Raw genomic sequence first — 26344 nt, 5'->3', positions numbered from 1 at the left:
AAAAAATGTGTTTGCGGTGCATTTCCAAGAAACACGGTGCTTTTCACACCTGCCATCAATAAATATCAGTCCAGTGATCGTGATCCAGACACGACTGGTGCTTTCTGAACTTCAGCTCAGACTCATCGAGACTCTTCATTTACACCAGCTCAAGAACGACACAAAGGTAAACCTGCATCCTGTTCAAATGACTGAAAAATGTGAAAAAATGATACAAAATATAATAATATTATTATCTAGTTATTTGGTGAATGTAATGTACATGGTTGAAGTTTTTGCAGCTCATTCGGTGTAACACGTGTAAAGCAGATTACTTTTTCTCAGTTGATGATAGATTGTGTGATTTTTTTTACATGAACTTGACTTCATACGTCCACTAAAAATCACCAGCTATGACTGCTAACGTGAAACGTGAATGTTAGACAAGATCCTGCAGCATTTGAGACTCGATCTAATGAATCACAATCAGATTTAATATCCAAATTAGCTTTATAGCTCCCCACTCTATTGATTAATGTCCTTAATCCATGTAAGTAGCCTAGTATATGGCTACTTAATGGATGACGTTCAAAATTAACATTCAACAGTAGATATTAATTTGATCAAAATTATGAATGTGGATCTTTTACGCACTTGCACTAGTAAGTAGGGGAGCGCGGGGCACAACCTAACGCGGGGCTAGTTGTAACACGCTTGTTTTAAATACTTCCGCACATGCTTGGATGACGAAACTTTGTGTATTTACTAGTTGCCATATCAACACTATATAGAAAAAAAAATTCCGCCAAAATTATTTATTTTTTTGGAAGATATCCATAGACATTTATTAAACCATAGCAAAAGTATATTTCTTACTTAAGTTAATTTTTCATCTCTATTTTTTGTGTTTATTTAAAATAAGACAAATCTGATATTATTTTAATCTCCAAGATGTTATTTAACAGTTGAGATAGTTATTTAATGCTTCGCTAACTAGCAGAAGACACTAGCAGGGTTTAAACCCCAGTTGTGCAGGCGGGGCATGTTGTCACACTGCGTTACAATGAGCCCCTATTAGAAATATGCTATTATATTCTATACTTTTATTAATTTTATTGAGAAAACGTGAGAAAAAGGTGAATAAAGACTGAGAGTCAATGTTCAGAAATGACTAATTATTTATTTGTTTTGAACTATGTTGTATAGCTGTGTTTTCATGTGTTCGTAGTCAAAACTCAAAAAATATATATATATTTAATTATTAAAAATTGCCATTATTTTATATGAAAACGTTTTTTAATTGTATTTTATTTAGAAAATATTTTAGTTTGTTTTGTATATATTTTTTTTATTAGATCAGATAACATTTTAAGCTGTCATGTGTTATGTTACAATGTGCCCCACACATGTTACAATGTACCCCACCTATGGGGCATGTTGTCACTTTTCACTTCCATTCTTTCGGGGTATATCAAGAAAAAAGTATATACTGTATTAATAAAACAAAACCACATAATTGTACTAGACATGTGGGAAATTAATGTGGGAAAAAATAAATACTCTGAACCATAAGTAGATTTACACAAACTGAGAAAGTCAAAAAGTGTTAGGTTGTGCCCCGCTCTCCCCTATTTAAAGTCATAATTTCGACTTTTTATGTCATAATTTCGACTTAGTATGTCATCGTTTCAACTTTTTAATCTCATAATTCAGATTTTCAAAACAATCAGATTTTCAATACAATAAATTCAACATTTTAAGTAATATTTTTTTCGTGGCAGAAATGGGCTTCCATAAATATTAGATTGAAAATGCAAAAAATTTGAATTAAAAAATGTAAATTTGAAATAAATTAAATAAGTTTCAATTGAAGTACTAAAAACTGATTTTTTTTAATTAAAGCTAATTAGACCCCCCCCCCCAAAAAAAAAAACATTAATTAAAATGACAAAATCACAACAAATCACAAAAACTGATAATATAAAGATAAAAGACAAATAAAAATATCAATAAATAGTAGAAAAATAGTATATTAAAAAGATAAACAATTAAGGGTGCTGTATGGAATGATGCAAAGCAAAATAATAATCAAATTACAGTAAAATGTATAGTTGAAAAAAATCAATTAGTTCAATTAGTCATTAAAAATATCTAAATATAGTCAGAAGTCTTATTTAGAAAATGTTGATGACTTCATGTAGTAATGTCCCCAACAATTTCGTTCTCACGGCTGGTGTTCGCTGTCTAATTTTCATTCTAGTATAGAATAGGATCCTTTGCATCAAGACATCCGGTTTTATGTAAAAGCCTTAGTATGAGTTAGATTAGTTATAAAAGATTATATGTAACCAGGTTTGAATGATCACATACTGCATGTTTCACTGCAGGAAAATGCTGATACACACACATGGTTCGCATGGGAAGAAACCTTGTTAAAACAACTTCACATATTTAACACATTTTTATTCTCTCACAGGACAAGATACTGAAGAGGGAACTGACACTTGTTAAGCAGATTCTAAACAGGTAAACTGACATCATTTGTGACTAAGTTTTATGTTTTAATGAATTCAGAAAGTGTTTCGATATACTCTATACATGTGTTTTATGACATACCTGCTTATTGTGAGAGCGTATGGTTAGTTATTTCTGGCCAATTGCCAATTAGATGTAGTAGCAAGAGGTTTGCAATTACTGAATCTGTATGTTTTATTTTAGTTGAAAAAAACTATTTTAGTTGAAAATATTTAAAACAAATACACTAAAATCAAATTCTCTAAGATTTGAAATTTTGTTGAAAACATTATTTTTTTCCAGCTTTAATATGATCTGCTACAACTTTGGCTCAGATCTTCTTCAGACTGTGCTGGTAAAAATCATCATCGAGCTAAAGTTAAAACTTGAAATTTGCTATTTAGCATACCGTTGCATTGAGCTTACAGGAGAGCTGTACAAATATTACATTTTATTAGAAAAGGGGTATTTTTTCTTACTGTTATTTATAACAAAGTCTGTCTGATCTTCAACAAATATATTTTTCAAAAATTATAAAACAAAAATTATATATATATATATATATATCAGTATTTCTGGTCTCACGGCTGGTGGTCGCTCTCTTACTAAACTTCTTCCTTTCTATCCTGCTCTTTTCTCTTGTTTTCAGGATGACATCAGCTCTTCTCTCGCTCCTCTTCATTCTGGCTCTCAGTGATGGAGCGGATCGCCAGAACATTGACCGATACGCCGAGTTCAAGCAAAAACACATTCTCCCAATGAACTTCAGTACTGGGGTGGAAAATAACTGGGTAAACCACCTAGTGAACAATTATCTCTGTGACAATAAAAACCCAACCGATATATCTTTCATTCAGGAGCGGGAGACAGATATTATAAGTATCTGCAATGGTAATGGCATCTACATGAGGGCTAACTATTACAGAAGTGCAAATCGCATGAGAGTGTATGTTGTCACCAGATATAGGAGAACAAGACAGACATGTATTATTAATAACTGTACAACAGGCAGATATCTTGTAATTGTTGCCTGTGAGAACAATCTACCTGTGCACTATCATGGACAATACAACGGGACTACTGAAGGTCGTTGCTATCAGAGAATGGGACTGTAGAACAATAACTAGCTTTCAATCATACATTAAAAAACCTATACTACTATACATAAATGATTAAGTTGGATATAATTACAGAAACATCTCAATAAAAGTTGTCTTTGCAAAGCACCGTTCAGTATTATAAAACAAACTGATCAAATGTATAGCTCGAATGCAATGCAAGTCGCTTTTACTGTAAATGAATCATCTCTGTTTTGATGATCTTATGATATGACATACAGTACATGGCCATCAACAATGGGACATTTAAACTTGCTGCAGAATCTTTTCTCTTCGCTTGCATCATTTTCTTCATGATTTTTGAACTGATACAATCTGAATACAAAACACTAAAGCAAAACTCTGTTCAACTCAATAAATATCAGTCAAGTGAGCATCTCTGACTCGGTTGATGCTGTCTTAACTCCAGCTCAGACTATATGAGGCCCTTTCATTTGCACAAACTTCACAAAGTTGCACGACAGCACAAGGGAAAAACTGTACACTTCACAATTGCAGTTTAAAATGTAAATGTAAGTTCAGAAAATGTCTGGAGGATTCATCACATCAAGATATGAAGCGTATTTATTCAAAAGCTTTAGTAAGAGTTTAGTTATAAAAAATATATATATATATATATATATATATATATATATATATATATATATATATATATATATATATGTTGACTTCAAATATTCAGGATTATTATTATCCAGGATAAATTATTACTACGTTACAGTACAGCAAATGCTGATGTCAAATACAAACTGTTTGCATGAGAACAAACACAGGTAAAACAGTTTCACACAGTTTTTATGCTTTCACATCACAAAATATCTAAGCATTGTTGGAGAGGTCAGTAAGACTAAAAATCTCTAAAGGATTGCATTTTTTTAAGTTCTCAGGTAAATTGTCACTAATTTGTGACTGTGTTATAATGAATTCAGAAAGTGTGTTGAATCATGTTTTGGTGATTTTAGTGCATGAATGAAGTCAGTTCTGCTCTAGTGATGTCCGATTCTTGAACGAATCAGTCTTTGAGCTCATAACCAGTCAAGCTAGTTTACATAATCAAACTGAATCGAACTTTAGTTACAGGCCTGATGACACAAGACGCACGTCTGAATGAGCCAGTGAGCATATTTGGACCGGTTATTGAATTCAGTCATTGAGGCGATTCTAACTGTTGAAGTTCTTCAAGGATTACTTCAGCAAACTTTGACATTTAGAATGGGCTCATTCGGTTCTTTTGTCTTAATAAAAATCTGATGTGACATCATGATTGACAGCTGTCCTAGTGTTTTAATTTTAAAGAGTCGTGATATCAAGGTCCCGCCCTCACTCGCAGAATCGGTGAGTGCAGTTTACTGCAGAACAACTCATTATGTAGGTGTGAAATAAACAGTTCTGGAAATGTAGAAGTTAAAGTTGAAGCTCCTGTCGATTGTCTAACCCCGCCCATCTTGTTACCTGATTATTGGTTGATTTGCCCCACCTGTCCTACGTCGTTACCTGCTTTGTTTTGTTCTCCCTATGTATTCTAGTGTTTGCTGTCCTGTGCTGGACCGTCGTCCCTCATGTTTCCTGTTCCTGTATAGTCCAGTTCTTGTGAAGTCTTGCTGCCTGTCTTGCTTTCCCCCACAGGGTTTTTTTTTTTATAATTTTTTTTATGCTTAATAAAACCTAGTGATGGGAAACTGAGGCTTTCTGAAGCATTTGAGGCTTTCATCAAATTGTGTCAAAAAAAAAAAAGGTTGATTACTCGAAGCTTTTAACACAATGCACATTAGTGACATCTGGTGGTCAGACTTGTTTTCTCCACCATAAATCACAGCAGAGCAGAAAATGTCTGTGACATACAAGTGTGGGATCATTACAGTTCTATCTAATCTCATCTAAATTAATTTGTGCCAATGAGACCACAACTCGTGTCATGTGTAGCCTGGTCAACGGATTCACATATTGATCAATAATATAAAATATACAATTATGTGATCATAATTATAGGCTAGTAATTGAAATTGAAAAGATATTTCGGGTGTTCTGTTTTTTATTTTTTTTTATTTTTTTTATTTTTTTTTATATATATATAAATTATGTTATAGGGAAGTGTAGTGTTAAAACATTAAAAAAATTGCCTCCTCCATAATAATTTCCATTTTTAAGCATCAGATGAGGTCGCGATTCATGCAAAGTGGCAATTTTTTTTAAACCAGCTGTCCCGACCTTCCGATACTGCATGACTTTCGAGTCGTCAAACGTCATCAATCACGTGGAATTGTCATTTCGATACAAGCACCGGTACAGTGTGTGATACAATAGTGCTTTGAAAAACTGCGTCAGAGGATCGGAGCCCCGGTATCAACCGTCCCATCACTAACAAAAGCCCATTGCTCTACATTTGAGTCCTCGCTACTTTCATCAACACAAACCCTGACAGTGTGGGTGAAAGAGGTTGAGATGAGGAGGAGAGATAAGGGTTAGCAGTCATTCCCTCCATGTGCGGAAGATCCGTGTAGATCCGCTCTGACGGACAACAAAGTCGCACAACAAAGAGAATGGGTGTTGCTGCGTCTATATTCGCCTATTATACTACGCTCTAGAAGTGTGTAGGCTACTCTTTTAGTGAAGAAAACGTAGATACTTTTAAGTGTGTAGCAGAAGAGTAGACAAGCTTTGGGACATACTATCATGTCATACAATAGCATCTTTAATGGTTGCTCTCTGTCGCTTAGTTACACGCATACTGTCACGTAAACTGACCTGTCAATCATCTTGTCAAAGATAAAATCCTCCACATTTAATCTACTTTAATTTCCTACTGTATCGGAGAGAAATGCAGAAGCACGTTGATCTGCAGTCGTGGGTCTTTCATGCGGAGACTCTCCTCATATTAATGCATAATGATGCATTTAATAGTTAATGGCCAAACGGATCTTTATAAAAGTTGTTGCAGATGAAATAAAGAAAACACAAAGTTAAACCTGCATTCTGTTCAAATGACAGAAATATAAAAAATCTATTCATAAAAAAATGTGATGATATTATTATCTAGTTATTTATCTAGTATATATCTAAGTTTTTACAGCTCGTAAACACATTGTGTAACGCAGATTACTTTTTCTATATGCAATAATAATCCTAGTGTTGAAATGAAGACAGTTATGATGATAGATTGTGATTTTTTATATGAACTTGATTTCATACATCCACTAAAAATCCCCAGCTGTGACTGCAAACGTGAGCTTTATAGCTTTATAGCTGCCCACTCTATTGGTTAATGTCATTCATTTATGCAATATATATGGCTACTTAATGGATAAAGATTAACATTCAACACTAGATATTAATTTGATCAAAATGATGAATGTGCTTCTTTTATACACTTGCTCTAAGTATGTAAAGTCATAATTTTGACTTAGTGTGTCATCATTTTAACTTTTTAACCGTATTATTTTGTTTTAGTCATAATAAAGTCATAATTTCGACTTTTATGCATAGGGCTGGGTATCGAGTTCAATACTTTTTCAGGCTATTCATACTGGCTACCTTTGCAGAGCACAGTTTAGTTTAATCTCTGTTCTTTGTGATTCAATTATTTGTGATTATCTTTCAGGTGTGACATGAAGCGGCGTCTCTTTTAGTCACATAAAATCAAACATCTGAGCATCATTAATTGGACACTACAGGATCTTTTCTCCTCTCTAATGTCATTTTTCTTGATCATGTTTGAAGTGTCAATATGTTTGAATCAGATGGTGTTATGGTGATTTTTTGATATGTATGAAGTTTGCTGTACAAAAACAGGGTGTATTTTCACTCCTCGGCCTAATAGTAATATCAGTGACGCTTTCTGACCTTCAGCTCAGACTCAAAAATACTTATTCATTTGTACGAGCTCAATAATGGCACACAAATAAATCCTGTTCAAATGCAGTTCAAACTTCAACAGGATGATTTACGATGCATCTGTTTTAAAATGTTATTCTAGTACATAGATACAATAGGATCATTTGCATCAAGATAGTATGGATTCACATAAAAGCTATAGCACGAGTTCAATTAGTTCTAAAAGATTAAACTTCACCAGGGTTGAATGATCACACACTGAAGTCTACATTGCAGGAAATGCTGACGTCAAACACACTAACGTTCGCAAGAGAAGAAACCTTGTTAAAACAGTTTCACACATTGTTATTCTTTCACAGCACAGAATACTGAAGAACTGAGACTCGTTGAGACTCTATTAACATCTAAACAGGTAAACTGACATGATATTTGCTGTAAATATGTATGGTCTGTAATTTTTGCACAGAATCTTTATGTTTTGCAGTCGAGCACTGGTGACACAGTGTGAGCACTAATGAACTATTAAGCTAATAACTATTTCTGCTATAACTTTTGAACCAAATGGACTAGAAACCAAATTCTGTACTTTTCCGAACTCGTCCTACAGCTTTAATATGATCTGATACAAATTTGTCTGTGTTGATAAAAGTAATCATCAAATTAAAGTTAACATTTTTAAATTTGCTAATTATACTTAAAGTGATTTGAGATTAGATAAAAGCAATGTAATGCCACTTAGCAAACTGATGGCATACGTAAATAAATATATGTACAGTATTTGTACAAACCATGGCCTTATATATGAATACTTAGATTTTTTTCAAGGTCAATCATAATCCTTCCTGCCATTTTAAACTGATTATACTGATGAACAAAGTTTGTCAAATCTTCAACAAAACTGGTTCAGATTATCACAAACCTTAGTTTTCAAAACCGTTTGCCTGTAAAATGTTACTGAGTTTGGTTCATTTCCACAAAGCCTTGAGAAAATAGCATTTAAAATTTCTCCATGGTAAAGGTGTCGCATACTAATCAAAACTTATAGATATTGGTGAATCTCTTCATAATCTTTCAAGCAATCTGTCCTAAAAACCAGAATGCAATGAGCAAACAACCTACGTATGCATTCATTACATTGAAGAAATAGTTTAATATCTTTTTAACAGTGAATCTGTAGGTCTGTCTCTCTTCTGTGTCCAGGATGAGATCGGCGGTTCTTCTCGTGCTCTTTTTCACACTCAGTGATGGATCGAATAACGTCAGTTTCAGCAACAATGAACCGGAGGTGTTTTCTAACTGGGTACAACCCTGCGAGAGATCTCGAGATAACAACGGATATAATAGGTTTAGACACAGACACGTGCTCTCGAGTCGTTTCAACACCAGACGGGCACAAGATTGGGAAGATTACCTAACAAGAAGGCATCTTTGTGGCAGAGAACTTGTACAATCCTTCCTCAGTAAAAGCGACGACGATAGCGTTGTAAGAATCTGCAACGGACGAGGCAACAAAGACACACAAAACCAGTGCATCAGTAGGAGAAAGTTCAAGGTGTACATTATTTCAAGTGCTTTTAGAAATGGACGGTGTGTAGTTCGGAGTCCAGTCCAGTCTGTGGAGCGTTATGTGACTGTGTCTTGTGAAGTCCTTGGAAACCGCTGTTTGCCTGTTCACTATGTGAGACAAACTAGAAGTAGACCATCCCGACTCGGGCGGACCTGCAGACCTTAGATAGTTTAGCAGATGTTAAGGCATGTGCACTTCAATGTGTGTGGGGTTTAGTAGCACAAAGTTTACAATTTTTGTAAACTTTTTTCACATTTAGAAACTGCTAGTAAATTTCACAAATAATTACAAAGAAACGGCAAGTACTGAAGCATAATGAAGTAAATATTTGGAAGTTGAAAGAATGAAATAGTATTTTCATGTAAAATGTACTCTAATAATCTGTTGTATGTACAACTTTAACAAAAATAGTATACAGTACTTCATCTCTAAATGATGTTTGCCAAAATAATCTAAGTCGAATGCCAAAATTTATAATCTTCCCTTCTACCATCGACATTGCTATGCTTAACACATGTTTAAATGCTAAATGCATGTTTAGCATCTCAATACAGCTTTTTTTATAGTTCAGTATTATAAAATGAACTTGTTGAATGTATAGCTTGAATGCAATGCAAGTCGCTTTTTTGAATAAAAGCATCTGCCTAAATCCATTAATGTCTCATCTCAGTTCTTTTGTGAAAGTATTTTAAAAGCTTTTAAAGTAGTACGACAAAGATGCCAAAAGTATCTATTTTAGACATTTAAAGCAGGGTCTTTTCTAACATTTAATCATCAATGTGTTCGAATCTCAAAGATACAAAAACTGCAACTAAATTGTGCTTGATGGCAAGAAACACATTTACGGTGCATAAAAAAAAAAAAAAAAAAACAGGCCGTATTTTCCACCCAGCAGTAAATATGAGTCCAGGACACTTATAGACTTCAGCTCAGACTCAACGGGACTCTTTCATTTGCACAAGCTCAAGAAACACAAAGGGGAATCTGAATACAGAACAAATGTAAATCATACTGTTCAGATAATACATGTGTTATGTCCAATAGCGTCTGGCTGCAGACTTGCACTTGCACGCTCAGACACGAGCGCTTCCTCTGCCTGTGACGTCACTTGCAATCGACACAAATTATGTGTCGAAATATGTTTCCAGAAATTTCTCCCCAAAAGTTATATTTTGCAGCTTGCGTTCATCGAAATATTATGTTATATTATTTATTTGGCACTCAAGTAGGCAAAGACTGTTTCAATATAACAGCAAAGCTAATGACCATCAAGGATATAAAGGAACTATTAGGTCTATACAATTTAAAAACAAACAAAAAACCATTAAGATGATTTTTTATTGTAAATGTTAATTTACATTTAACAAATGTGTACAAATACACAATATACAAATAGTACAATATAAAGAAAACCCTTTATACACCTTCCGTATTTAAAAACTAAATAAGAGACACATTGGCACATGATGTCCTTCAGGACTCTCAGGTGTGGCTGTAGATGGCAGTGAGGACAGTGCAGGTGATGCTGAGGACAAATGAACCACTACAGATGAAGTTTTAGAGGATTGAAGGGGTACATTTGATGATGAGCATATTTGTGAGTGAGCTTCCATAACGTATCTCCTGAGAACACTTTTGCTGCAATTGGGACAATGATATATATAAATATATATGCTTTTTCAATATATGATAATACGTTTTACGTTAATTTACACGACTTTTAATCTCTGATATACAAATATATTAGGCCTAACAAGCCAACCACTCACGATCTTAAAGCTACACTGTGTATTTTTTTTTTTTTTTTGTTGATTCTTAGCAAAAAACACTTAGTTCTTTCAAAAATATATGTGCTCATTAATGTATATTTACTTCTTTCAAGTAATAAAGTATTCTCGTAAGTTTATAATCTGCCATTGAAAGTACATACGGGTGAGGGGTTTGAATGCCGGTCGCCATGTTGCCCCTCCATCTTGAAACTACATTAGCCAAAGAGGGACATACCTGTAAATTCAAGCTTCGCCTTTCCTGCTTTACACTCAGTGACACAGAGACGAATGCGAGGGGGAGATTACTCACGACTGCCGGCAGATTTGAAAGATTGCTGATAGAGGATCATGCCTGTTCTCGAGGACACGTAGCAGAGTCGCCAAGGAAGCGAAAGAGAGAATTAAAACGTCAATGCGACAGGCAAATCAGCAAGACCAAAGTCAATACTGGAGTAACTTTTCCCAGATGGAAAGAGCTCATGAGGAGCAAAGATTTTAAAACGGACGCCGAGGTTGCCTGCTTTCTTCTCGGCAGGTAATCCAGCCTATTTGTGTAAATTCAAAGTTTTATAGTTGCTTGTCTAACCATAGCATGGTTGTGCATAACGCCAGAACGACCTCTAGTATAACTTGCGTTACTTCTCCTCACGTCAATGGTGAAAAAGTATTGTTTACCTTGTAACATAAATCTGTGCTGCGACGGATCACAGGTGATAGTTTTAGGGGCTGTTTACGTCACTTCATGCGTTTTCTCAGATCGGATAGCTATCCGATCGTGAAAAGACCAGGTGTAAATGCCCTCCGAAACGCATTCGAGACGGATTTGAATCCGATCGCTCAAACCACTTCAGGAGGAGATCTGAGACGCATTCCAGACGAAACTGGACAAGTGTAAATGCATCTGGTTGTTGAAACCACATATGTAAATTGTACTCCTCCCAAAAATGCTAAAAAAATTAACGTGTGAGAGCGTGTTATAGGCTATATGTAATGTTATAGCCAGATATGACGACGCTATGGAACACGCATCACCGCAGATGAGAAGCTGAGCATCTATTCATTAAGCCAACGTGCAAACTATCGCAAATCAAAGTGAAAGTAAGTCGCAGACGCTTAAAGCAGCACTCAGTAGCTTCGGGATTTCTTCGCTGTATTCTCGCTTTTTGCTCGCAGGTTTCTCTCTAGAGCTCCCCCCACAGCTTCGGAATAGATATTTGACAACACTGTTGTAAAAACTCGTTGTTGATTCTCAGACACCAGAGGCTAGTAGATCAACGACATCAAAGCAGAGGGACATTCTTTAAAACGTCTTCTTCATTCGGGTTCGGACAGCGTGAGGGAGCGCAATAATGACCGCATTTTAGCAGATTTCTTTTGGCCGTAAAGCAATTGTTTACATCGCGAGACCTGATATCACGCGAGACTTCCTGACGTAGCGGCCGGCGGCCCGCCGGCTCAAAGTTGCAAGTGCGTATTTTCCGCTCACGGGCACCAGGGGGGTGCGAAACGACCACCATTCAACCCGAAATAAGTAATATAACCATTCCAATGACTCCGAAGCTGTTCAGTTAAGGTAAAAAAAGTTACTTAGTTCACCTTTAACACACAATCATCATCATTAAAAGTAAAGAAACTAAATGATCTTGCCAGGGCTGTTACTGCTCTCTCTTATTGCGGTCTTTGATTTTGAAATTTTAGCTGATGATCTATAAAATGCAGCTCATATCTGTTGCTTTCGGTGACGTGAACTCCATTAAATCTGCATATAGCGCGGGAATTGAAGATCGGATTTAAATCCGTTTCGCAAAAACACATTTATGTGACCAGGTGTAAATGGAATCGTTTTGATAAATCAGATAGCTATCCGATCTGAGAAAACGCATGAAGTGGCCAGGTGTAAACAGCCCTTTAAAGGCGCAATTGGACGAAGTCGAATTGGAAGTCATGTTAATCTTGGAATAATACGGCCACCGTAGGAGTTAAAACGCCCTCGAAATTGTGATGGAATGTGCTAATTACCATAGTTACAGTGAATCGAGCTTACAGAAAAGCAATGTCATGACACTTAGCATAGTGGTGGCATTAATAAATAAATATATGTACAGTATTTGTACAAATCATGGGCAAAAACATGTCATTGATTTATGTTATATTATATTATATTACATTATATTATATTATATTATATTAGAAATTGTATATTTCTATGAATACTTAGAGTGTTTCAAGGTCAATCATAATCCTTCCTGCCATTTTTAACTGATTATACTGATGAACAAAGTTTGTCAAATCTTCAACAAAACTGGTTCAGATTATCACAAATCTTGATTTTCAAAACCATTTGCCTGTAAAATTGTATTGAGTTTGGTTCATTTCTACAAAGCCTTGAGAAAATAGCATTTAAAATTTCTCCATGGTAAAGGTGCCGCATACTAATCAAAACTTATAAAGCTATAGATATTGGTGAATCTCTTCATAATCTTTCAAGCTATCTGCCCTAAAAACCAGAATGCAATGAGCAAACAACCTATGTATGCATTCATTACATTGAAGAAATAGTTGATGATCTTTTTAACAGTGAATCTGTAGGTCTGTCTCTCTTCTGTGTCCAGGATGAGATCGGCGGTTCTTCTCGTGCTCTTTTTCACACTCAGTGATGGATCGAATAACGTCAGTTTCAGCAACAATGAACCGGAGGTGTTTTCTAACTGGGTACAACCCTGCGAGAGATCTCTAGATAACAACGGATATAATAGGTTTAGACACAGACACGTGCTCTCGAGTCGTTTCCACGTCTTACAGGAACGATATTGGGAAGATTACCTAACAAGATCGAAGCTTTGTGGCAGAGAACCTTTACAAATCTTCCTCCATAAAAGCGACACCTTTTCTTTAGTAAGAATCTGCAACGGACGAGGCAACAGAGTCGCACAAAACCAGTGCATCAGTAAAGATTTGTTCAGGGTGTTCTTTGTTGAAAGTGCTTTTAAAAATGGACGGTGTGAAGTTGTAGTCGAGTATGAGTACCGTTATATAACTCTGACTTGTGAGCTCATTGAAAACTACTGTTTGCCTGTTCACTATGTGACACAATCTAGTTCGAAACCATCCTCACCCGGTCCGACCTGCGAACCTCAGACAGTTTAGCAGATGTTAGTAGCATGTGCACTTCAATGTATGTGGGATTTATTTTGTAATTTACTGCATTTTCACATTTTGAAAACTGCTAGTAAATGTCACAAATAATTACAAAGAAATGGCAAGCACTGAAGCACAATTAATTAAATATGAAATTTGGAAGTTGAAGGAATGAAATGTAAAATGTACTCCAATAATCTGTTTTATTTACATCTTTGAGAAATAGTTCAGTTCTACTTCATCTCTAAATGATGTTTGTCAAAAGCACCATAATCTAAGATGAATGCAAACATTTATAATCTTCCCTTCTACCATCTCACAGTATCAACGAGACTGAGTGTATGATTAGAAATGTAGGAAATGTAGGAAAGGCAAATATTATGTAATTCTTAATTGTGACAAACAATCTAGAAGAACTAAATAAGGCTTGAAATGTTGCTTTGACATTGCTATGCTTAATACATGTTTAAATACTAAATGCATGTTTAGCATCTCAATAAGGCTTTATTTTTATAGTTCAGTATTATAAAATTAACTTGAATGCAATGCAAGTCGCTTTTTTGAATAAAAGCATCTGCCTAAATCCATTAATGTCTCATCTCAGTTCTTTTGTGAAATTAGTTTGATTATCTTTAAAGTAGTACGATATACAAAGATGCCAAAAGTAGCGCTTTTAGACATTTAAAGCAGGATCTTTTCTAACATTCTCTAATCTACGTGTTCGAATCATTGTTTCATTCTCATTTTTGATATGAGGACAGAATCTCAAAGATACAAAAACTAAATTGTGCTTAATGGGAAGAAACGCATTTTCGGTGCATAAATAAAAAAAAAAAAATGTAAAAAGTATTTTCACACCTCCCTTTTGTCAACAGTTATTTCAACGCAGTTTCATTCTTCTATAGTGAAGTGAAGATACGTTGCCCTTGTTTTTTAACAGTCTAAAGCTGTTTCCATCCAAAGTGGCGAATTTTACTTATGCTCAATATTGCATAAAATATTTGTGAATAAAGCAGCGTTTCCATCCAGTGAGCCAAAGAGAACAAAATTGTCACTTCCTGATAAACTGGCACTAAATATCACTAAGAAAAATGGAAGTTGATGCAGTAGGAGAAACCACTATGTATAATAGTGTTCGCAATAACGTTTTAATGTGCATTTTTAGAATTTATGCGCATTTTGGGATTTTTTTATGCAATATCCCAAAATGTCCACTATCTGTTTACTAGCGTAGGACACTAACATGAAAGAGAAGAAATTGTTGAATAAAGTCATTAAATCATTTGAACTCACAAAACTAGTCTCACTTCTGGAGAACTCTCCAGTTACCAAAAACTGCACATGCAATAATAGAAACTTTTAGCGAATTCAACAGTTTATGTTTTATGCGAGCTCATTGTTCAGTGTGATGTGCACAGCTGCCTTTAGCCCATCTATATTATTAACAGATGCAGCAACACTTGAATCTCAGACACTGCCGACGCTTTCTGAACTTCAGCTCAGACTCAGTGAGACTCTTCCACTTCCACAAGCTCCAGAACTTGGCAATAAGTCATTAAAATTACCTTGAAAGTCAATCATTTGGAAAATATTGATTAACTTATGGAGTAACTTCCCAAACACGACACACTTCTGGACTCATGGCTGGTGTTTTCCACACATAAATATCAGAGTCCAGAGATCGTCTCAGACACGACTGGTGCTTTCTGAACTTCAGCTCAGACTCATCGAGACTCTTCCACTTACACAAGCTCAAGAACGGCACAAAGGTAAACCTGCACCCCTTAAAAAAAGTTTGGAATAATAAATAATGTTTTAATGCGTAGTTTTATTAAATATTATTACAATTTAAAATAACTGTTTTAGGTGAATTAAAAAATATATATTTTCAGAAACCATTTCTCAGTATCATATTATATCCTTGAGAAATCATATTAGAAAATATATTTAGGTAGAAAACAGTTATTTTAAATTGTAATAATATTTCACAATATTGCTGTTTTACTGTTACTGTTGAGTATTTAAAGTTCAAATGCTGTCAATGACATTCATTTGTGAAAATACTCAAATACTCACAGTATTTCAAATAACGTAATCACAGGAATATACCCAAAAAATGTATGTTAAGCCACTAGTGTCTGATCTGGGTCTAGAAGAATTAATCAGAACTTCCTTAAGACCAATAAGTCCTTCAACTGACCTCAAAAGTCAACCATTTGGAAAATATTGATGAATTTATGGAGTAACTTCCCTAACACGACTCCCTTCTGGTCTTAAGGCTGGTGTTTGCTTTCATACTAAACGTCTTCCTTCATATCCTGCTCTTTTCTCTTGTTGTCAGGATGAGATCAGCTCTTCTCTCGCTCCTCTTCATTCTGGCTCTCAGTGATGGAGCTGATCCCCAGATCAATGACCGATACGACGAGTTCAAGCGAAAACACATTCTCCCAGCTGGGTTTCAAACAGATGATGAAACTGCTTGGGTGAAACACCTAGAGGACAATACTCTCTGTGACAGAACTCCAGTACAATCCTTCATCGATGACACAATAGATAATGTGGAACAAATCTGCAATGGTGCTGGCCAGAATATAGGGGAAAACTATTACAAAAGTACAGAGCTCTTCCAACTGTACATGATTGAAAGCAAAAACATTACCAAAGAGACGTTAGAATGGGAGTGTATCATTGTGAAATGTCGTACAGCCAGATATTATGTAACTGTTGAATGTGTGGAACATCTACCTGTGCACTATCACGGTCAACAGATTGAAAAGGGCAAAAAACCATACCCTTGCTACTATTACACAGCATCATGGAAGGAGATATTGTATGAAATGTTGCTTTTAACAATTATTTAAAACGCCACATGCATGTTTAAAGTGGATATAATTCCAGAAGCATCTCAATAAAGCTTTCTCTGCAGAGCACAGTTTTAAACTGATCAAATGTATAGCTTGGATGAATGAAATGTAAGTCACTTATAATAAAAGCATCTGCAAAAGGCATTAATGCATCTGTTCTCTCGTGAAATCCATTTAAATGAAGTTTCATGTAACAAAGTTCGGGAGGAGCACGTTCAGGTAATCAACCAATCAGCACAAGAGGAAGCCGGTATAAATATAGCCTTCCCTCACCTTCTGTCTCACGACAAGTTTCTCAGCATCCCTCCTCATCCCATCACCTCACTCTCGGCTGGTTTCTATCCCAGTTAAAGGGGGAGTACTCTGGGTTCGGGCCAAATTTCGAGCTCGGAGACCTCTCTCGGACAGCACACCACACCAAATACGCTTAAAATACTACGTCTGATTTCATGTACGTGTGAACTCGTGAAATATCTTTGAGGTATGATATACAAAGAAACTGTTTTAGACTCTCACACCTTAAAATGTCTGAATATCATAGATCAAGAGTCTCAAACGCGTCACCAATGTCACTTTTCTTCATCATGTCTGAAGTGTGTTTGAATCAGCTGGTGTTTTGGGGATTTCTAGTGGATGTAATGTGAAGTCAGTTCACATACACATGTTTATAGAGACACGTCACTTTATTTTATTCTCATTTTTATTGTGGTACAGTGTGAATTTCACAGGCAGAATCTCCCAAGATTTAAAAAACTGCAACTAAACTTTGCTTAATGGGTCAAAATCACCATAAAGTGCCTTTGAGACTTCACAATTTCCCCCCCAAAAAATCGGAGATTTTCCATTTAACTTCATATGTGTTGAATTAAGGAGACATTAGGGCTGTTAGAAATGCATATTGGTCAAGCTCCAGCACTTTTTATAAATTAACAAGCTGACAATATACGAGAAAACCATACAATATGTCCACCCTGTCATGGACAGATTCATAGTAGAATAAATACATTTTTATTGCATAGTGATTATAAAATGTACATTTACATTTACATTTAGTCATTTAGCAGACGCCCTTATCCAAAGCGACTTACAAATTAGGACTAAGTTCAGCGAGTCATCATAAAGAGGCAAAAGCAACAACAACGCAGGAAGTGCTCAAAATACGAAGTTCTGGTATTATTCAGAGTAGCATAAGCCTGATAAGTGATGTTTCAAAGGGAAAGGATTTTTTTTTTTTTTATATTTTTTTTTTTTTTTTTTTTTTTTTATTTTTTTTTTTTTTTTTTTTTTTATAAGGTTAAGTGTTCACGGAAGAGATTGGTTTTCAGCTGTTTTTTGAATGTTGTCAGGGATTCTGCATTCCGGATGAGGGTGGGGAGAGCGTTCCACCAGCATGGAACTGTAAATGAGAATGTTCTGGAAAGTGATTTTGTGGCTTTCTGTGATGGAACCACGAGACGTCGCTCGTTGACCGATCGTAGGTGTCTGGTAGGGATGTAGACTCGTAGGAGTGAGTGAAAGTAGGAGGGAGCTGAGCCTGTGATAGTTCTGTAAGCAAGCGTCAGAGCCTTGAACTTGATGCGAGCAGCTAGAGGTAGCCAGTGCAGAGAGATGAACAGAGGAGTGACGTGGGCCCTCTTGGGCTCGTTGAAGACAAGACGAGCTGCAGCATTCTGGATCATCTGTAGGGGTTTGGTCGCACATGCTGGGAGTCCAGCCAGAAGGGCATTGCAGTAGTCAAGCCTAGAGATGACCAGGGCCTGGACGATAAGTTGTGTTGCATGCTCAGTTAGGAAAGGCCTGATCTTCCTGATGTTGTGCAGTGCAAACCTGCATGATCGAGCTGTCTTTGAAATGTGATCTGTGAAGGTCAGCTGGTCATCAAACGTTACTCCAAGATTTCTGACCGATCTTGATGGGGTGATTAATGATGACTCTAGCTGGATGGTGAAGTCGTGCTGTAGAGACGGATTGGCAGGGAGGACGAGAAGCTCAGTCTTTGCCAGGTTGAGCTGCAGGTGGTGTTCCTTCATCCATGTGGAGATGTCCGCCAGACAGCTTGAGACCCGTGCAGCTACTGTGGGATCATCTGGTTGAAAGGAGAGGAAGAGCTGTGTGTCATCAGCATAGCAGTGGTAGGAAAAACCGTGTGCCTGTATGATGTGTCCCAGTGATGTGGTGTAGATGGAGAAGAGGAGGGGACCAAGAACTGAACCCTGGGGAACCCCTGTGGTCAGCTGATGTGCTCTGGATACCTCGCCTCTCCATGCGACCTTGAAGGACCTACCTGTGAGATAGGACTCAAACCAGTGGAGTGAAGTTCCTGTGATGCCCAGTGATGAGAGGGTGGACAGAAGGATCTGATGATTCACCGTGTCGAAGGCAGCAGACAGATCCAGGAGAATGAGGACTGAAGATTTGGAAGCAGCTTTTGCGATCCGTAGGGCTTCTGTGACTGACAGTAATGCAGTCTCAGTTGAATGTCCTTTCTTGAAGCCAGATTGGTTGACATCCAGCTGGTTGTTTAGAGACAAGAAGGATGTTAGTTGGTTGAAGACAGCTCTTTCAAGTGTCTTCGCAATGAATGGTAGGAGAGAGATAGGTCTGTAATTCTCTACCAATGATGTGTTTAGCGTTGGTTTTTTGAGCAGTGGAGTAACCCGAGCCTGCTTGAATGCTGTAGGGAAGGTGCCAGTGTGGAGGGATGAGTTGATGATGTGTGTGAGTGATGGTAGAAGTGTGGGAGAGATGGCTTGTAGAAGGTGTGAGGGGATGGGGTCAAGCGTGCAGGTGGTAGGGTGACTGGAGAGGAGAAGTGTAGATACTTCTTCCTCGGTTAGCGAAGAAAAGGAGGACAGAGGGGTATTGGCTGTGGAAGGGGTCGGTCTGGGTTCCTGTGTGTGTGGAGCTGAGAACTGACTGCTGATAGCTGTTGTTTTGTTGGTGAAGAAGGTCGCAAAATCGTCAGCAGTTAAGGAGGAGGCGGGAGGTGGTGGAGGTGGACAGAGGAGAGAGTTGAATGTCTTGAAGAGTAATCGTGTGTTGGAGGAGCTGTTGATCTTGTTGTGGAAGTATGAAGATTTTGCAGCATGAACATCAACAGAAAAGGAGGAGAGGAGAGATTGATACATACTCAGGTCAGATGCGTCTTTTGATTTGTGCCATTTCCTCTCCGCTGCCCTGAGTTTGGTCCGGTGTTCCCGAAGAACCTCAGATAACCAGGGGTTAGAGGGAGTAGTGCGTGCTGGCCTGGAGGAGAGAGGGCAGATAATGTCTAGAGAAGAGATTAGAGTGGAGCATAAGGTGTCCGTTGCGGTATTCACATCCAGAGATGAGAATTGTGAGGGTGGGGGAAGAGAGGATGACACGGCAGAGGAGAGATGGGAGGGGGAAAGTGAGCGCAGGTTTCGTCTGAAAGTGACTGGTGGTGGGGGTGGGGGTGCAGGGGTAGAGAGTTGTAGACTGAAAGTAATGAGGAAATGATCTGAAACGTGGAGAGGTGTCACCAGGATGTTTTCTGTGGTGCAGTTGCGTGTGTAAACCAGGTCCAGTTGGTTGCCTGATTTGTGAGTAGCTGTGGTGATGAGTCGTTTGAGATCGAAAGAGGCTAGGAGAGAGGTGAAGTCTGTTGCATGTGGCTTTTCGAGATGAATGTTGAAGTCACCGAAGACTAGAAGTGGGGTGCCGTCCTCAGGGAAAGTGGACAGCAGCACATCCAGCTCATCTACAAAGTTACCCAGCTGACCTGGGGGGCGATAAATGACTACAATATGGATTTTAATGGGGGTTGTAAGTGTAATAGCATGATATTCAAATGAGTTGTTGTTGCATAGAGAAGAGAGCGTGGAGTATTTGCAATTGTTAGAAACGAGAAGCCCTGTACCCCCACCTCTCCCAGACTGGCGAGGGGAGTGGGAGAAGGAGAAATTGCTAGAGAGAGCAGCAGGGGTTGCTGAGTCTTCTGGACGAATCCAGGTCTCAGTCAGCCCCAAGATACTAAGAGTAGAATGAGATGCAAAGGCTGGAATGAAGTCAGCTTTATTGACTGCTGACTGACAATTCCATAGACCCACGGAAAGAGAGAGAGGAGTATGTGAGGATGTGGGGATGGGACGCAGATTGGCAGTATTGCGCTGCCTATTGCGCGTGATGAAAGGACGGTGCCGAGAGATAACAGGAATGTATTGAAAGCACATGTTGATTAAGGTGAACAATAAGGTAAGTAGAGGGAAGAGAAAGGGAAGAGGAGATACGTAAGTGCCTTTCTGGTGTCCTTGCTCGGTGGAGTCGCGCAGGTAGAGTCGCTGGTCTTTTCCCGAGTCGGTCTTCACACGAGGAGCCTGAACACGAGAGCTGAACGCTTCCGCTGACGCTTCCGCGACAGCGCGCAAATTACACAGATATACGGATAATGCTTTCACCGCTTGAGTGAGTACAGCTGTTTCGGTCGGGCAATTAAGTGTAAATAACGCGAAAATGTGGCAATTCCAACCTGCTAGGAGCAAAGGCTTAAGTGCAAATGTAACAATAATTTTAATTTTCACTCGCGGCTGTTGTTAATTGTGCCAACGCGTCTCTCTAAAATACAGGATTATGTGAAGTTAAAAATACAAAGTAACAATAGAATCGAAGATAGGCTTACCTTGACTAAAAACAACAATGAAATAACAGGGTGAACAGAGTATTCTGGCAAAAACACTTGCGCGTTCTAGCTGTGCCTCTAGTATGCTTGTCGCTGGTCCTGCTGGAATGATCTGAAATGTCTCTATTTAAAGCTATTCTTGCAGATGCTGTTTCGGTCGGGCAATTAAGTGTAAATAACGCGAAAATGTGGCAATTCCAACCTGCTAGGAGCAAAGGCTTAAGTGCAAATGTAACAATAATTTTAATTTTCACTCGCGGCTGTTGTTAATTGTGCCAACGCGTCTCTCTAAAATACAGGATTATGTGAAGTTAAAAATACAAAGTAACAATAGAATCGAAGATAGGCTTACCTTGACTAAAAACAACAATGAAATAACAGGGTGAACAGAGTATTCTGGCAAAAACACTTGCGCGTTCTAGCTGTGCCTCTAGTATGCTTGTCGCTGGTCCTGCTGGAATGATCTGAAATGTCTCTATTTAAAGCTATTCTTGCAGATGCTGTTTCGGTCGGGCAATTAAGTGTAAATAACGCGAAAATGTGGCAATTCCAACCTGCTAGGAGCAAAGGCTTAAGTGCAAATGTAACAATAATTTTAATTTTCACTCGCGGCTGTTGTTAATTGTGCCAACGCGTCTCTCTAAAATACAGGATTATGTGAAGTTAAAAATACAAAGTAACAATAGAATCGAAGATAGGCTTACCTTGACTAAAAACAACAATGAAATAACAGGGTGAACAGAGTATTCTGGCAAAAACACTTGCGCGTTCTAGCTGTGCCTCTAGTATGCTTGTCGCTGGTCCTGCTGGAATGATCTGAAATGTCTCTATTTAAAGCTATTCTTGCAGATGCTGTTTCGGTCGGGCAATTAAGTGTAAATAACGCGAAAATGTGGCAATTCCAACCTGCTAGGAGCAAAGGCTTAAGTGCAAATGTAACAATAATTTTAATTTTCACTCGCGGCTGTTGTTAATTGTGCCAACGCGTCTCTCTAAAATACAGGATTATGTGAAGTTAAAAATACAAAGTAACAATAGAATCGAAGATAGGCTTACCTTGACTAAAAACAACAATGAAATAACAGGGTGAACAGAGTATTCTGGCAAAAACACTTGCGCGTTCTAGCTGTGCCTCTAGTATGCTTGTCGCTGGTCCTGCTGGAATGATCTGAAATGTCTCTATTTAAAGCTATTCTTGCAGATGCTGTTTCGGTCGGGCAATTAAGTGTAAATAACGCGAAAATGTGGCAATTCCAACCTGCTAGGAGCAAAGGCTTAAGTGCAAATGTAACAATAATTTTAATTTTCACTCGCGGCTGTTGTTAATTGTGCCAACGCGTCTCTCTAAAATACAGGATTATGTGAAGTTAAAAATACAAAGTAACAATAGAATCGAAGATAGGCTTACCTTGACTAAAAACAACAATGAAATAACAGGGTGAACAGAGTATTCTGGCAAAAACACTTGCGCGTTCTAGCTGTGCCTCTAGTATGCTTGTCGCTGGTCCTTATTTTTATTTTTATAAGAAATGTAGATCTGAGGAAAGATAATGTGTCCCTTTCCCAACAAAAAATGTTAGTTAATGGTAAAAGTATTTTGATAATAATGAAGTTACTGCTTAAATATGTATTGCCCGGTAAAAATATGCGATAGTTGCACATTCTAATGGCAAAAATGCTTAATGGTTTCCGGTGCATTTCCCCCAAAAACACTGGGTTGTGTTCACGCCCGCGCCTCACCCAAAAAAATATCAGAGCAGTGACACTTTCTGAACTTCAGCTCAGACTCATCGAGACTCTTTCATTTGCACGAGCTCAAGAACGGCACACAGGTAAAGCTTTATCCTCTTCAAATACAGTGCAAAAACTAAACCCTGCAGTTTAGATACTGAAGATCCTCTATTGCCTCTGCTCTGATGATTCATATTATCTTAAATCTCTCATCTTAAATTATTAAGCTTATGTAAAAGCTTTAGTCAGAGCTAGTTTAGTAATAAAACACTTATCTTTTGTTTGACTTAATCAGAATAGAGGTTTGTTGTTCAATATTTTGGGGTAAGAATGATTATTTTTATAAGAAATTGATACTTTTATTCAGCAAGGATGCCTTAAATTGATCAAATGTGACAGTAAGGACATTTATAAATGTTTATATTTAAAATAAATGCTGTTCTTTCTATTCATTACTTCTCTTCAAAATGTTAGGGTCAGTATGATTTAATTTTTTTTTAACATTTGTCCATCTAGGATGCATTAAATTGTCAAAAGTGACAGTAAAGACATTTATAATGTTACAACAGATTCTATGTCAAATAAAAACTGACAGTTTTCACAAAATTATGAAGCAGCACAACTGATTTCAAAATTGATAAAAAATAATAAATGTTTCTTGAGCATCAGATCATCACATTATACTGATTTCTGAAGGATCAAGTGACACTGAAGACTGGAGTAATGATGCTGAAAATGTTCATTTTAAAAGTTTAATATTGCAATAATATTTCACTGTTTTTACTGTATTTCTGATCATTTAAAAGCACTCTCGGTGAGCAGAAGAGACTTCTTTTAAGAAACACTTTCTGACCCGAGCGTTTGAACACTAGTGAACGTTATCGCAGTAAATGCTGATGTCGGAAACAAGAGAAGAAAAACTGTTAAAGCAGTTTGACACATTTTTCTTTGACAGCACTTGACATCCAGCGATCACTGAAGAGGGAAGTGAGACTCGTTCAACAGTCGAGGCTTGCAGAAACTAAACAGGTAAACTGACAGAATTTCAGATTTTCTTGCATGTTATAATGAATTCAGAAAGTCTAATAAATCTGAACTATGACATATACACTTAAATTCTATTGAAAATGTACTTTTTAAAACTCGTCCTGCAGTTTTAATCGGATATTTAACACATTTGGATCTGGTCAAAATACTTTAAGAGTTATTTTCTTAACTAAATTCATTCAGATCTTTTAATATTACTTTGAAACTTGAACTAAAGTCTGTCCAATCTTCAACTAAACTGCCCCAGATTATTTATCAAAAGTTATAAAGCTATTAATAATGTTGAATATCATCATAGTCTGTGAAGTAATCATTCCTAAATGCAAAATGCAAATGCTGTTGATGTGTTTGGCCATATAATTGCTGCTCACAGTTTTATTATATTGTAGAAAAGCCTCGAGTTTGTTCTCTTATCAACATCTGTGTGTGTTTTCAGGATGAGATCTGCGTTTCTCCTCGTGTTCCTCGTGACTCTGGTGTCCAGTGAAGGATTGAATAACGTCACATCCATCGACGATAAACCCGAGATGTTTTCTAGCTGGCCGTCTCCCTGTCATGGACACTCGAATCTAAACGCTTTTCATGCTTTTATGAACCAACACATTCTCCTATATAACTTTGACACGTCGAAGACGCACGCTTGGGTCGATTATATGAAGAAAACGCGTCTTTGTGGTGTGAATCCTCACCAGTCTTTTGTACATAAGGACGACATCAATGCCATTGTGGGAATCTGTCACGGAGGAGGCGTCAGAAACTCACGAAACTTGTGTGTCAGCGTGAGGAAGTTCAGGGTGTTCATCGTTCAGAGCGTTTGGAGAAACGGACGGTGTGAAGTTCAGCTCCAGACTGAGAGCGCTCACGTGATCGTCGCGTGTACCGTAGTAGTGTTTGCTGTTAAACCTGCCCCAGTCGTCCACTGTACACCCGTTCACTTCGCAGGGATCATTTACACGGCGCCATCACATCACGGTCAGCGCTGCACACGCTAGCAAACCCTCAACAACTGAGTTAGTTCTACTTCATATCGAGAGGAAAAGCACAATCATCCAGAATCACTTCTGTCGTCACGTCTACACCTGCTTTAACACATTATTTTTTCAATCGTTTGATTTACAGCATTTACATAATTTTGTAATATTGTTACCAATTGATTCTGCTTACTAAAAACTGGTCTGTAATGAGATTAATCACAGTTGCGGTGTTATATTTTACGTTTAGCTTAAAAGATAGTATTTTCCAGATAATATTGTACGCATTAAATGCTTACAATAAATAAATAAATACTTATTTATGTTTTTGAAAGAAGTCTCTTCATGCTCACCAAGGCTGCATTTATTTGATCAAAAATACTGTAAAATACAGTAAAAATTTTGAAATATTATTATGATTGAAATGAACTGTGTTCTATATGAATATATAGTAAAGTGTAATTTATTCCTGTGATCAAAGCTGAATTTTCCGCATCATTACTCCAGTCTTCAGTGTCACATGATCCTTCACAAATCAGGATAATAATCATTCTAATATAAAATAATTCTGATTTGTAGCACAATTATTGATTTTTTAGGAAACCGTGATGCAATACCATTCAAAATTTTGGTGCAAGTAAGACTTTAAAAAAGAAAACGAGATTATTACTTTTATCCAGAAAGGATGAATTAAATTGATCAACATTGACATTTATAATGATAGAAAAGAGTTCTATTTCAGATAAATGCTGTTCTGTATTTCACATCATTACTGTATTTTGATCAAATAAATGCAGAAGTAAGAAGAAAGTCTTAAAGATTTGAAAGAATCGCAAAGGGAACATCATATTTAGGGGTCAGTGGCATCAACAAGTAAAAAATAAATAAAATAAAATATAAAAACACCCTGATTTGAAATGTCCATTGGTGAATCTGTTAGTATCAGTGAATCAGTTTTAAAAGTGATCAGTCATTTGTTTTTCCCATGTTTTAAGAAGGTTCCCTTAAATCTATATTTGCTTGTTTGAGGAAAGCATTGCTGTTTATAACTGGATGTATAAGTGTGATTAAGTGAACAAAACTATTTTTTAAGATCTTTTGTATGTGGAAAATTGCGTGTTTTGCAAAACCAAAGTTGTGTTATTTGTTTAAAAAAATAAAATGTCTTACTCTCTG

The 26344-nt window shown here is 37.1% G+C and overlaps 2 protein-coding genes across 8 annotated transcripts in view; one reads left to right on the top strand and one right to left on the bottom strand.

The window, feature by feature from the left end:
- The window catches only part of ndrg2 (NDRG family member 2), a 69200-nt gene that overhangs the window by 13451 nt on the left and 29405 nt on the right, over nucleotides 1-26344 (bottom strand). The window lies entirely within an intron of this gene.
- Nucleotides 1-26344, top strand: part of LOC309492497 (uncharacterized protein) — a 27461-nt gene extending 1117 nt beyond the window's left edge. Inside the window, exons 1-7 of one of the 6 annotated variants that reach the window (XM_082161513.1) lie at nucleotides 1-166; nucleotides 2456-2505; nucleotides 3143-3284; nucleotides 5138-7854; nucleotides 8620-15685; nucleotides 24106-24179; nucleotides 24634-26344. The exon at nucleotides 1-166 is cut by the window's left edge and continues 1117 nt beyond it. In XM_082161513.1, the coding sequence (XP_082017639.1) occupies nucleotides 1-166; nucleotides 2456-2505; nucleotides 3143-3284; nucleotides 5138-5191 (412 nt within the window). In that variant the 3' untranslated portion in view covers nucleotides 5192-7854; nucleotides 8620-15685; nucleotides 24106-24179; nucleotides 24634-26344. Of the gene's footprint in view, nucleotides 167-2455; nucleotides 2506-3142; nucleotides 3986-5137; nucleotides 7855-8619; nucleotides 15686-24105; nucleotides 24180-24633 lie in introns of those variants that run through there. The other 5 variants (XR_014203542.1, XR_014203544.1, XR_014203545.1 and 2 more) reach the window with 5 other exon arrangements.

The sequence above is a fragment of the Leuciscus leuciscus genome (genome assembly GCF_965113295.1).
Source record: "Leuciscus leuciscus genome assembly, chromosome: 2".
NCBI lineage: Eukaryota > Metazoa > Chordata > Actinopteri > Cypriniformes > Leuciscidae > Leuciscus > Leuciscus leuciscus.
The sequence above is the reverse complement of the archived record's forward strand: the minus strand, read 5'-3'. Positions and strand labels throughout refer to the sequence as shown.